The sequence below is a fragment of the Pelmatolapia mariae genome, linkage group LG14 (genome assembly GCF_036321145.2).
Source record: "Pelmatolapia mariae isolate MD_Pm_ZW linkage group LG14, Pm_UMD_F_2, whole genome shotgun sequence".
NCBI lineage: Eukaryota > Metazoa > Chordata > Actinopteri > Cichliformes > Cichlidae > Pelmatolapia > Pelmatolapia mariae.
Genome location: NC_086239.1, coordinates 35,348,475 through 35,361,978, shown reverse-complemented (window position 1 = coordinate 35,361,978; position 13,504 = coordinate 35,348,475). Strand labels below are relative to the sequence as shown.

General features: G+C 42.5%; 1 protein-coding gene across 1 annotated transcript in view; it reads right to left on the bottom strand.

The window, feature by feature from the left end:
• Positions 1 to 13,240, bottom strand: part of ccdc9 (coiled-coil domain containing 9) — a 28,225-nt gene extending 14,985 nt beyond the window's left edge. The window contains exons 1-14 of the mRNA XM_063493153.1: positions 13,131 to 13,240; positions 12,468 to 12,520; positions 11,461 to 11,565; positions 10,220 to 10,354; positions 7,271 to 7,433; positions 7,032 to 7,186; positions 6,169 to 6,252; positions 5,784 to 5,948; positions 5,488 to 5,669; positions 4,558 to 4,616; positions 3,963 to 4,007; positions 1,467 to 1,587; positions 1,002 to 1,155; positions 234 to 753 (exon numbers count right to left, since the gene is read on the bottom strand). Of these exons, the coding sequence (XP_063349223.1) occupies positions 234 to 753; positions 1,002 to 1,155; positions 1,467 to 1,587; positions 3,963 to 4,007; positions 4,558 to 4,616; positions 5,488 to 5,669; positions 5,784 to 5,948; positions 6,169 to 6,252; positions 7,032 to 7,186; positions 7,271 to 7,433; positions 10,220 to 10,354; positions 11,461 to 11,565; positions 12,468 to 12,470 (1,891 nt within the window). The 5' untranslated portion in view covers positions 12,471 to 12,520; positions 13,131 to 13,240. The remainder of the gene's footprint in view (positions 1 to 233; positions 754 to 1,001; positions 1,156 to 1,466; positions 1,588 to 3,962; positions 4,008 to 4,557; positions 4,617 to 5,487; positions 5,670 to 5,783; positions 5,949 to 6,168; positions 6,253 to 7,031; positions 7,187 to 7,270; positions 7,434 to 10,219; positions 10,355 to 11,460; positions 11,566 to 12,467; positions 12,521 to 13,130) is intronic.
• Between the last annotated feature and the right edge of the window lie 264 nt (positions 13,241 to 13,504).

Genomic DNA, 13,504 nt, shown 5'->3' with positions numbered 1-13,504 from the left:
TCAATGATTCTTCTCTTTATAGCCCTGCACAAACGCTAACTTTAACAAATGGTTTTCAAAAAAATGTTATTGCATTATTAACTGATAAATCCACATTATTTATCAGATTTATTGAGTTTAAGCCACCTGGGATATTATTTGATGTTAACACTGGTATAGCACATGTGCAGCAGCTTCAGAAAATTGCTACAATAATTCCCTGTTATGGTCTCAGTGTGGGGTAACTATTCTACCTGCATGCTCCTCGCTCTGTGACTCGGCAGGTTCACTGGAGCTGGCAGCTTGGCTCTTGATCTCTTCCTCCTGCTGCTCCTCCTCCTCCTCCTTCTGTGGGGGGCTGGAATCAACGCTGGAGGGTTTCGGCGGGCTCTCGCCTCCCATGCTGCTCCTGGGTGACAGCAACTCCATCTCCTCCCCCCAGTCTGACACAGGCTTGTGGCCGTCCAGCGGGGAGAAGGGGCTGAGGGGTTTGCCTCCCTCGGGGGACTCCTGAGTGGCCGCTGGGGGCGGGATGTGGACCTTTGGCCTGGGAGTCCGCTGATCTTTGGGGCTTCCTGCTGATGTTTGACGAGAACGAGGTTTGGGAGTTTTTGGGGAGGACTCTTTGCTCTTTGCTTGCTTCTCCTTTCCGATGTCCTTCTTCTCGTCGCCTTTGGAGTCTTGCTCCGAGTCGCTCACCTCCTCATATTCCCCATCGTCACTGGCATCCTCCCATTCATCATCATCCTCTCCTCCTCCATTCTTCTCCTCCACCTAAAGAAAGATGGAAAGAAAGAAACAAAGAGTTGGTGATTTATCTTTTTAAAATCCTGCAACAAATGCTTTATTTTGGGCTGTTCGATTGGAGTGGCAGGAGCATTTAAGGCACCGGCTCTCATGTCCCATTTCAGAAACTAAAAAAAATTCACACCTCACAAAAAGAAAAAGGATCCATTTTTCTGAAGTAAAGGTCAGCATGACAGATACTTTATTATTCATAGAAGTCCAGATGAACCCGTTACCTTCTGTACTGTGGGAGGTTTAGATTTCTCTTCTTCCTTATCTTTCTTTTTACTCTTCTCTTCTTTCTTCGTCTTGTCCTCCTTTTCCTTTTCCTTCTCCTCCTTTTCCTTCTCCTCCTCTTCCTTCTCTCCCTCCCAGCGGTTGTCATGCATGCTGTGAAAGGTTTCAGAATAAAAGGTTCAGTGGACATCGCACCAGCGTGAGAAATGCACCGAAAACCATCGCAATTCTCAACAAGAGCTGTTAAAATGTTTATTTAAAAGGAAAAATGAGGAACATTTCTTAAAAAAAAAAAAATTAATATTCACTGACAGCCTCTAGAAAGTATCTACATTACAACTAGTTTAAAAGTCATTTTAGTGTTTCAGATTTCAGTTTCTTCACTGAAAACAGCTTTGTGATGAAGAATTATATTAAAAAGTAAAATAAATGGATCTGTCAGCTGATGGTGAGAAAAGTTTTACCTGTAGCTCTGCTTCTGTCCTCGGCCCCTCCCTCTGCTCCGGTCGCCCCTTGGCCCCTGGGTCCTGCCCTGGGACAGGAAGTCGCCGAATGTCGGCGCTTTCGGAGGTCGCTTACTGTCATCTAAGGAGACATCGATGGTGAGTATAAATCAAACTATGAACTGCTGTGATGTTTAGACTAAAAAAGCAGAAAGCAGGTGATGGATGTTTCATCATCACTGCTCAAAAGTGGTGCACAGGAGTGTTTTTTTTAAAGTAAGAAATAAAAATTCAAGATGGAGAGGGGGCACACATTGTGTCATAAACATGTCTTTATGCCACTGGTTGTCTGCTGGAAAGTATCCAGGCATGTAAAAGTCCATCTAATAAGGTTAAAAATAAAACATTTCAATAAAAACTGCCTCCACTGATTCTTCCGCCTCCGCTGCGGTCTGCGAGTTAATGTCATAACTTGTGTGACAGCAGCTGTCCCGCTGTGTCAGCTGCCTGCAGAGTGCGTCTGAGCTCTGGGACAACGCCAGATGTGTATTATGATTATTATTGATGGCTCTGAGAAAGCCGTCAATCATATCATGAGAGAAAGAAAAGATTTTAAAGATGAAGAGGCAAAGAGGTATGAGGAATGACTACGAGTAAAACTGAGAACATCCAAATCTTAAAGCCACCTCGTTTGGACTCCTTTAGAGTGTTACAACTGGAAATTTGAGTGAAACAAAAAAGAGATGTTGTACGGAAGGTGAAAGAAAGGTGTTGATTAGGTGAGCAGCTAATGGAGACATGAAGGAGGAAAAAAAAGGTTAAAAAAATCATTTTTTCCAGTATTTTGTCTCAGGAGAAATCCACATCGAGTTTTCAGTGTCACAAACTGAAGCCAAAATGTTTGTTTTATAACATTTTTTATGACCAACTTTCAGCATCAACATCATGGGACCAATCTGATGACACAAAGAATCACAGTTAGAAGATCAACCAAGTATCAAAAAAGGAGACCTTCCACATGCTTTAACTTGTTTTGGCCAGCGGCACATTAACACATGGTGATGTTCAGTGGTACCGACACTTTCAAAGTCTATTTAAAGGCAAAATTTTTAATGTGTTGCATATTAAAAGACAAAGGAAAGAAGAAAAAAAGAAAAAAGGCTGACTTTGGGGTGATCACATGTTCCTTTTTTTTAAGATGTGGCTGATTTTTTATGGAATGACCTCAATAGAAAAAAGAAATGTGGAAATTTGGAAAAGAGTCAGAGAGGGAAGAAGAGCAGAGGACATGAGGAGAAGGTCAGAGACCAAAAGCTCAGACGAGGGAGGAGGATAAGTGCTCAACAGGGAGAGAGGAGAGGATGTCATTAAAAGGTCAGAAACAGACAGATACAAGTACAAACGAAAAGAAGGGATCAGTGAGGAGACAAAGGATGTAGGCGACAAGACTGAAGAGGACTGAAGGATAAATCACAGTGAAGACATGCACGCAGCCAAAGCCAAAGGCAACAAAACTCTGAGGACCATCCACAAACACTGCTGGACATCCTGAGGTTGCTGTGTGTGCAGGCGGGAGCATCTGAAGCGTTTCCTGCCACAGAAAGATTAGAGCTGCTCACACAAAGGCAAACCTCTCCGAGCTGTCACAATGTCTGTGATTTTAGAGATGAGAGCAGTCAAAATTTACATCAGGGTCTCTGAAGGTTAAATTGAGACACAGATTCAGAGTATTTGGATATTTCCAAAGACTCAAGATTAACCTGCATTTAAAATTAAAAACATGATTTACTACTGTTGCTTAATTCTCACAGTTATGCACAATTTTCCTAATTTTAGTGCCTTGAATGAAGACAGTTCGCCTTTGGTTTGGACTTTCTGGGGCCTGTAACATGAAGCATGTTTACTTCAGGTTTAACTCCAGGTTAAGGAGGTGGGACATGGTAACTGCTGCATACTGAGCAATCAGTTCTCTGGAAAAATAACATTCCCAAAGGGGATCCTATGCTTTTCCATTTCAGACAGTATGAGAGACTTTAGTTTAAAATAATAATAATAATTAATAATAATCTTTCCTTGGTGAATCAATAACAGAAAGATCCTTAAGATCCAACTGTATTGCTTCTTAAAGTTCATTAAATGATCACAGACTATAACAGTCCTATAATCTTTAAACAGGGCACCTAAGCCTCGACCTTTCTGCAGGAATGCCTGTATTCAACGACCTGGTCACATAACTGGACCCTGCATACTGCAGCTGTCAGCTCTTCCCTCGTCTTAAGGAGTGAAGCCTGATAAGAAAAAGATGAATGTTACAGGCCCCGGGTCTTAACATGAGCTAAAAAAAGTGGAATTAAACGCTGGTATCAATAGTGGACTAAGCTGATTGTCATTATAACATCATTAAGGGCTGCGTCATCATGAGGGTGAGTCGGGCATGTGAGTTAGGGGTGAGGCTGGTTTTGGGTGCAGCTGCTTCACACAGACACACTCAGACTCAGGCCCATGCTGTGGTCTAACCTGAGGCCCTGCCCCGAGGCTCTGTACGAGAGTTATGCCCCCGCGCTGCAGAGAGGACACACAAACACATTACACTACGTCTGCCACACAAACACACACACCAAAAACATTATCTGTGAAATAAGGTTTTGACATAAACACTCACTGCAACTCTGTAAACATCGTTTATCTTGCTACTAAGCCAGAGTAAAGACCATTAAAATCTCTGCCTAGTCAAATAAAGTCTTCAGTCCTTTGAAAAATAAAATAAACATGCACCGAGCTTTGGTCGGGTTGGTCAAAGTCAGTTAGCACAATAAAGGAAATCCGGACTCCTCGGAACAGAACGACCGCGGCTTAACTCCAAGCTTAATCTGGACTCCGGGGAAACGCGGCGAGCATTTACATAACGAGCTTAATTACTCAGGAGGGCGACTGTGTTGCCTCTCATACAGAGTGGGGTGTTTGACGTGTATACATCAACACAGCAGAGTGACATCGTGTCAGACGAGCGAAGGCGTGGCATGGAGATGGATCGAGGGTCAGCTGCTGTGTTGTGCTGCCAGCTATTGTGCAACAGCATGCGATGGGTGTGTTTGCGTCTGTGTGTACTTGCCTCTCCTGCCGCCCTCCGATGGGATGCCCTCAGTGGCCGCATATGGGTCCTCTTTGAACCTGTGAAAACAGCCACAGGGTTACACACACATCAAACGTTAGCGTCCTCTCTGCCACGTCAGTCTGTCGCCATCTTTATCCCAGCAGACGCCTTCCATCGTGCTCACCTCTTCCTCCCCCTCCATCTTTGTAAAGTCACTAAAGTTCTGTAGCACAGCTTTAGTAAACCCAACATAAGCGGCACTATTTCAGACACTTAATAATATTTCCCATCACAGACACACAACACAGATGTTCAATGAGGGTTTCTAAGTCTGGACGTTTGTGGGACCAACCAAGGACAGTCACAGACTGGTCCTGAAGCCTCATGAATGCTGTGGCTCACTACACTCTATGCTACTTTGCTGCATTTATTCTCCCTTGAACTGCGCCCCTGCCACTGAGAAGCATCTCCTTTCAATTCCATCTGACAAAGTCCAAGCAGGTTGTCCAGCTGCTCTGCCGTGAAGGGCTGATTGATGGAGTCCTGCTGAGATGATCGTCCCTCCGGCTCAGTCTCTAAACTCTGCAGATGACTTCTGAAGCTCCATCAAAGTCACTGTCAGGTTTCTGGTCACCTCTCCTTGAGATTGTTAGCATCTTCCACTTCAATACTGTGCCGAATCTCAGACTCTGAACAGTTTTTGATCCATTTCTTTGCCACAGTTTTATCTAAGAGCTCTGCAGAGGCCTCTGATAAGCTCGAGGAGGTGGCTGGGGAGAAGGAGGTCTGAGTTTCTCTGCTTGGGCTCCTGCCCCCTCAATGCTCTATCAAAGTGACTCGATGGATGAATGGATGTGCAGAGGCTGCCTTAAGACTTCCTGGCATCTTTTTGTTCTGCAGTTTGAATTATGGGATCTTAGTTTACTTTTAAAAGACAAAGACTCTTACATGTTGTCCGTCTTCTGTGCGTCCCACTCTCGTCTCCACTGGCCTGTGGCGTTACGATGGCGTGCTAATCTCTCCTCATCTATCTGCTCACGCTCCTTCTTCCAGCGCAGGTACTCTGCTCTCTCCCGGCCAGTCATAGACATCGTCATATCCATAGAGCCTTTGGGACCAGGTCTCCGGCTCTGCAGAGACCACAGAAGTCAGAGTAAATAATTCCGCCACAGGAGTTTAAATAAAGACAAAGGTAATGCTCATAAACAGAACCACCCAAAACCCATTTTTAAAGAAGTACTCACGGTCCACTCTTTTTCCAGCTCAGACCCTGTCTTCACATTGTCAAAGTCCAGTCCCCCCCAGTTTCGTACATGTCTCCGGCTGCCCTCCTTGCGGTCCGTGTCCGGGGCTGGACCTGAACGTCTCGGGTCATCCAGGAAGTTACGGGTCGGTTTGTCTCCATCCTGCTGTGAAACGGAATGACTCTGTTCAGCTCAGGCTAGCTCCTCGCCAAATAATGATTTTAAAAAAACAAAACAAAAACAAAAATACTGCGCAGAAGAACCACACGATTTAAAATTATAATGTTGATAGTTTTTGTCTTTCAGAGCCTTGTCTGTAACATTCATATCCGGAAACCAAACCCGCTACGACACGTGGCAGCTGAAAAAACAGTGACTTTCATACCCGCTGTCCTCTTTCATACTCTGCTATCCTCTCCATTTCTTCATTCATCTTCTCAATGTTCTGTCGTCTCTTCTCCTCCCATTCCTGTCAGGAAGTTTTTGACATTTGAGTTATTATTGAACAGGATGTTAGTGTTACAACAGTTTTAACAATACTGGAAAATGACTGCATCGTCCATGTTACAAAGTCCTCCACCAGGTAACTGCAGCAGATTTTTGAGCCAAAAGACATTTTTTTCCTGCAGTATTTTCCCAAAAGTCCCAGTTTTAGTACTTCTGTGTTAAAATATTAAAATGGCTGGGACCAAAGTTGGAACACGTGCCGTGGCTACAGCAATACATTTGTAGATGTTACATACACATGTAAATTCTTTGTATCATGTTTTTCCTACACACTGAAATCATCCCAGCTCCTGTTTTAAACTGAAACTCAACATTCGGTGCTTAAAGCTGTAAAACGTGTTCATTCTCAAACAGCACAAGAACAGAAGCGGCTTTGAACATTCACAGGTCGTGCACTCGAATTTATGATTTAAACAAGACGCACAACTGGATATGGATTAGCTCGGTTTATAGATCATTTATAGATTATAGATAGTCATCTTTCGTTTATTATTTCACTTTAATATGAATTTTTTAATATATGACAACAAATGTGACATATTCTCGTACCTCTGAATTGACTTTAACAGTTAATAAATTAAGCTAAGCCCCATGAGACTTCATTGATATTGATCCATGACTTTAAGTAATCGCACTACCATGTATACCACATAGTCACACTCTAAATGTATTATCTTCAGTGTCTTGCATCGTGCAGCATGCGGCTGCATCCTGTGTGAAACACAGTTCATCCTCACCCACCTTGGATTTCCTGTCCATTCCTCCTGGTGTCCCTTCTCCCCCTTCTCCTCCTCCTCCTCCTCTTCCTCCTCCTCTCCTTCCTCCTCTGCGTCCATGGGCTCCTGACTCACCAGGCTCTCCATCTCTGGGTGTTCTCGGTTCCCGGTCTCTCCTGTCTTGGCGACCCCCACCCCCGCCGCCACCTCCTACTCCTTGTCCTACTTGTCCTCCACCTCCTCCTCCACCACCACCACCACCACCTCCTCCTCCTCCTCCTCTCTGACCTCCCCGACCCATTCGCCCAGACCCGGTCCTCCTGGGGGGGCTGCGGCCATCACTCTGCCCTCTGTGGCTGTCGCTCTCCTCTGATGTCTTCCGGCCGCGAGGAGTTCCCGGTCTCCATTCGTTCACAACTCTCTTCTCCTGTAAGCAGCACACACACAGACTTTCACTGCGGACGGAGTGTTTTTAACAGCACCTTAGTTATTATTTTAGTCAACTGCTGGAGGAGGCTCAACATGACATATGTGGTAGTTTAAAAACACCATCCTTATTTCCGAGTCTTTGACTAATCAAAACACCTAAGTGTCCAGTTTAGCCTGTTATAATGTGGATCAATAACAACTTGTAGATCATATTAGTTACCCATATAAGCCACCCCTATAAGTTATATTTAGCTACCAATAAATTATAAGATCTAACTTCCAACAGACGAGTGAGGGAAAAATCTGTTTTGGATACATTTTGGATTTTTGTGGTGCTAGAAATAGAAAATGGCATGGCAAAAGAAAATAAAGGTTTGGTTGATTTATGGTGTAAATTTGAAGTTTTTCATTTAGATTTTTGTCAAAAAAAATCTGAGTTAAATGAGTTAAAAAGGTACTTATCAGCAGTAGAGCTCATAAGAAGTCAGATAAAGCTGTATTTTATTCACACTTTAAATTAGATAGCTTGACAGCAGCTCATTGGAAAAGAAGGAGAATGACCTTCATTGCCTTCAAACACCATTATTACATTATTAATATTATGTAATAATGGTAATACATAATATAATACATTATATTATTATTATGCAATTACTTTTTTTAGTATTGTCAGGAATGTTAATATTTCGAGACTATTTCAAAAAATGGATTATGGATTATGCAAAGAGCTACAACATGATGAACTCTGAGGGGCTGAGTGATGAGACAGAAAGAGGCCATAGTCATTCATCAGGTTTTCAAAGGCCTCTTCAGAAAAGGTCCAACAGACTAATGGGCCCAGATTAACCCTTTAACCAGTCAGACAGGCGCTTGTGTGGAGCAGGCAGCCCCCTGCTTTTCTCCAGGCCTTTTTTTTGATCTTATAACCTTTTCAGGTTGAAATCTAGGTGCCGGCAGTGATCGGCAGTCTTTTCTGAGGCAATCTGGATCTCAGCAGGAGCTCACTCCACTCTTACACCTATATCCCCCCTGGATCTGCTTACCGGCAGCTTCTTCAGCCCACAGGAGACTAATTAGAAACGTGGCAAACTAAACGGCTAATGGGGGGGGGATTTCCCTCAGGAACTGGTTGTGACCAAAAACAGAGCGTTAAAAACCCCCCTGATTTTAACCAATGGGCCATGAATGCAGCTCTAAAAGAATCATGATGTTGTTGTGGTTTGCCATATTGTTCCAGACCTTATGTTTCAGTTACACAAATTACATGCAGGTTTTTCCTAAGTTCCCTGCAGTTCCTCTACTGACCACTTGCACCCTAAAGTGAGTCCCCATGTTAAAATGACCACCTTTACAGCAGAAGCAAACATGTTTACAGACTGGTATGAAATCTAGTCTCTGGATAGTTCACCCGTCCATGTGTCCATGAGGTCAATTCAAGTATTATTACTCTGTTACTAATTATTGGGCATTTTTCTGGTGCATGATCAGCTTGGCAAGCTTAGCCGATCATGTAGAACTGCACTCTTTTTACCCCAAAGGAGGACACCCTTGGCGCAAAAACAAGCAAAAAACAAACAAACAACAAACCCCCCAACATCCAGGAAGCCAAAATGCAGGCTTCAGAAAAATCAGAGTCAATGTCGCTATGGCTACATCCATCCATTATATGCAATCCATGTTTTTTCTCCTTTTCAGACAAATGTATCCACGGCGTTTGTCCAATTTGTGCTCACAAGGCACGCTTAAATCCTGTTTGTCTGCAGGAGAAAATGATAGATCTAACAAACAGATGATCTGCATACTGAGCAGAAAGAGCTGGATAAACCGATTACACAGATAGTTCTCCAGCATGGTCGGGCACTTTAATAAGCTGGCTAAAGTTCATTCTGCACAAACATCTGCAGTTAACAACATTATGTTAGTACAGCAGGTACAATCACCTCAGCTCTGTTTCAAGACAATTACCCAACATGCTTTTTTAAAATCCCATTTTTGCCCAGCAGAGCTGCATGAATGGATAACCACGTTAAAGAGAAAACTCATCTCATGAACTCTCACAGGGTAACTTTGGGTATTTTTAGTGTGTGCTGCGCTCTAATTTTATGCCCGCTGCTTCACTGTTCTCTCCAGCCATCCTAGCCTTAGTACTTCAGGCCTTTGAAAGCAAAGTGGCAGCAGAAGAGTGTTAGGGGAAAATTACCTTTACAGATTTGTAATCAGTAGGAATCCCTGCCACGATTTGTAAAAACAGATAAACATCTCCCATCACTACTTTGTGTCAAAGAAGTGAAATATATATTTAATCATTTTTAATCCCAGAAAATCCAATAAAAAAGAAAAATAGCTGTGTGTAATGATGACTGAAGTTCCCACATATGTGGCCCAGTTAGAGTCTGGCACCTGCCCACAACACACTTTCCTTCTGTTCTGACGCCAGATCTGCACCAGTACACTTTGTTTTGATTTTTATCTAGTGCGAGCAGGCGAAAGCAGCTCGCTTCTCTTTGCTGGCTTCCAGTTTACGGATTAATTTTAAAATCCTTTATTTTCCATTTTATCTGTCTGAAATGCTACACGCACATATCCTGTTTCATTCTCTCGAGTCAGAAGACCAGATGCTTTTATCTCTTACTCGGTTTGACTGTACAGCACTTTGGTCGGCCCTGTTGTTTTAGGTTAAAAATGCTTTATAAATTAAGTGAATAAATGATAGTGACGGAAGCGCAACATAATCTGAACCGGCACCACCACACAAAGGATGTTCAGTTCGACTCGATTTCTCACCCCTGTTGTTTTAGAAAGGTCGACTGTGACAGTGAAGTTTTCTTTCTCCATCTTTGGCTCATGGGGGCGGGGCTTACGAGGTGTAGTCACCGCAATGCCCTCTTGCTCTGCTTTCTTCTTATCTTCCTCTATTTCCTGTTAAAAAATAAATAAATAAATACAGGAGCCGAGTGAGACTAATGCTTAATAAGAAATGCACCAAAGACAAACAGGTCTGGGGTGTGTTCTGTGTTCATACGACAAAAGTAAGAAGATTAAGTCAAGTAGCCATCCGTGTGCAGCTGATGGACACTTTTCTCCCACAATCCAATGCGCAAAGGGAATAGGACAGCTACTAATATCGGGAAAACAAAAAACTGTTTGTTTATGGGAAAAGAGTATCTATTTTCCAATTAAAAAGAAAATTATTTTAATCGCTCTGAACTGATGATATTGTGTTTCATCCTTCAGACACTTTTTTTTTTTATTTCTCAGTCTGTACATGTGAAGCTCAAGAGAAGCTGTGGTTGCATCTTATCTGAGACCTGAAAAGAAAAATATGGTTTTCTAAACGTTTCTCATCATATTTCAGTGGCTACAAATCTAATGAAATAAGACATATGACAACTATTTAACTTATTAAACAGCTCCCAAATCTTTTGATGAGACCATGTTGCTCATTCAGCTTCATGAAGTGAAGAATTCCTTAAGAAATAGAAATGAGTAGCAGTAAATCCTGAAACATCAGCTCGCCTCAACATCCCAACAAATAAGATCAAAACGCAGTGAGTTCAAATTTAACTTGAAAGTGTTGGCTGCTTGCCGTGAATAAATAAATTCAGAAGAAACAAATGGTTTAAAACAATTTTTAAAACAAACAAACAAAAACAGTTATTCAGGGTTTCCTGATTCAAAACAGGTCTTTTGGGGGCGCACACAGCATGATTGGCTCCACTGAATGTTTATAAAGGCCACTTAAGATTTTAAGGTATTTCAAGCTTGAGTTCATTAAAGCAAACTTGTAAAAAAAAAATTTTAAAAAAAGTTGTTGAAATATTTTTTAACCACAGTCCTAATTTGTCTTGGCTTTTGTCTTAAGTATGCAGTATAATCTTTGACTAATGTGGTAAAACAAGCTGCTTTTATGTAGAAGTGAATCGTTGTGTTTTGAGACATTCTGAGGATGTCATCATTCTTGATGACAGTTATCAACATCAATGGTAGTATTAAAGATACATTTAGTGTGTAAAATCTTTCCATACCTGGTACCTCTTCATCAGAGCTTCATTCTTCTTCCTCAGAGCTTCAATTCGCTTGTCCAGCTCTGCATCCTTCTCCTCCTTTGTCTTGAGTTCCACCGTTGAAGACTGAAGCAAAGAGGAGGAAAGCAGAAGTGACAAGACCGGTTTGGCCTGTATTACTTTAATGTGCAGCGCTAAACTAAGCACAATGAAGATACATCAGCTGTCCCAGCTTAATTAAATAATTGTTTTGCTTTTATTAAAGAGGAGAAAGAAATAAGACACCCATATGCAAATATTAAATGAGAGAGAAAGAGCGCGACAGATTGCGCTCAAAGAATGCAAAACTGAAATTAATGGGAGACTTATATGACAAAGAATAAAGATGGCAGTAGAAGTAGCAGAACATACTTTTATACACTTGTCTCGTCTTTGTACTTCTGTCTCATGTTACCACTTTATTATTCAACTTTATGTTTTTAATGCTCATGAATTGTTTCTGTCGTAACGATAAACATTTTGGGTTTTCTATTTTCTACGTGAGGTTTTCTTCTGTTCTAATTTTTTTCCTTTTCATTCAGTTTTATGACTGACTTTCTGCTTGAATTCAGTAATCTGCTGTCACTTGTCTGTCATAGCACTTTGTGGACTCTAAAGACTGACAGGTGTCCAATCAACAGAGGCCGCACACGGCTGCATAGTTCAAAGCTAAGGGAAACATTTAGTGACTTCTCCGGGAGGGGGGAGCCGCAAATATGAACACCCTCTGTCCAAGTTTAACTACAGACAGAAGGCAACAACTTCGCGTACTTTTTGGATGAATTTAATTTAAATATAGAATGTTAGGAACCAAGAACAGCCTTAAAAATAACAGCAATTGATATGACTCTCCAAAATACGAGCCTGAAACCGTTACCAGGATGGCTGTGAGATGATTAGACTTCCTTCTAGACAGACTTTGGTCCTCCTGAAAGTTTGGGGTAACCTACATAGAAGATCAAGACACTGTCTGCAGTGTTTTTACTCACCATAGCTGCCTTTGGCTGTTCTTCGTACACTGGTGGCTGGCTGCTTGTTCCACCTGTAAAGAAGATTAAGAGGATGAGGAGCATCCTACCGTTTCTTTACCTCCACTATACAGATACTACACCTTCAGTAAGGTGAGTTTCTTTGCGTTAACCCGTGAGCACAGGAACAAGAAAGATGAATAGAAACCCTAGATTATACAGTAACAGAAATTGAGCGGTGACTGGGTACCGCCCTCTTTTCCCCTTCTGCGGTTTCACCCTTCCTCACTATTGATTACACTATTGAAGGTAATCACAGGTGAGTTTACAGCCAGGTGTGTGATGGAAACCATTTCAAAAGCTTCTGTAAGCGTCCCAGAGCTGCAGACAAGATGTATATATGACACCTGAGGAACAGTACCACAGCACACATACCTGAGGCTATTTTAGCACATCCAGCCTCACCTGAGCTGCAATAAAGTACTGCTTTGGTGTTTTTGTCTGTCCCTGGTCTGCTGTTCAGTAATGTAAGCACACTGAGCCATGTCTGAGCTGTCTGAGCCGATACAAAGCCGCGAGGAGCCCACGAGACGTGGAAACAGACCACCGCAAACAGAGACGACGTGCAGAAGAACACCTGGATGAACGTTTACACGCACTAAAGTTACAGTCCGTTCACGTTACCTGTTTCAGAGGGAACTGTTGCAACGGCTATAAGGGTCAATGTTTGAACTCGCTGCTGTTCGCCAATTCCTGCGCCTCAATCCGTCCTCATTATTCCACTTCCTGTTAGCAGCGGCTAACTTCCTGCCAAATAAATCCCGCCTCCCGGTTCTTAAAGAGACAGTACACTTTCTGACGGCTCAAAACGATCCCAGCAGATTTTCTCTGGAAAAGTCTGCCTCTGCGCACCACCACAGTGGATTTTAAACCAAACCATCAGGATGTGACTGAAGTACAGACTTCCAGCTTTAGCTTAGCGGGCTTTACAAAAAATGTCTGTGAACTAGACATTTTTTATACAGAGCCCCCAACTTTAGAGGCTTAAAGACAATTTG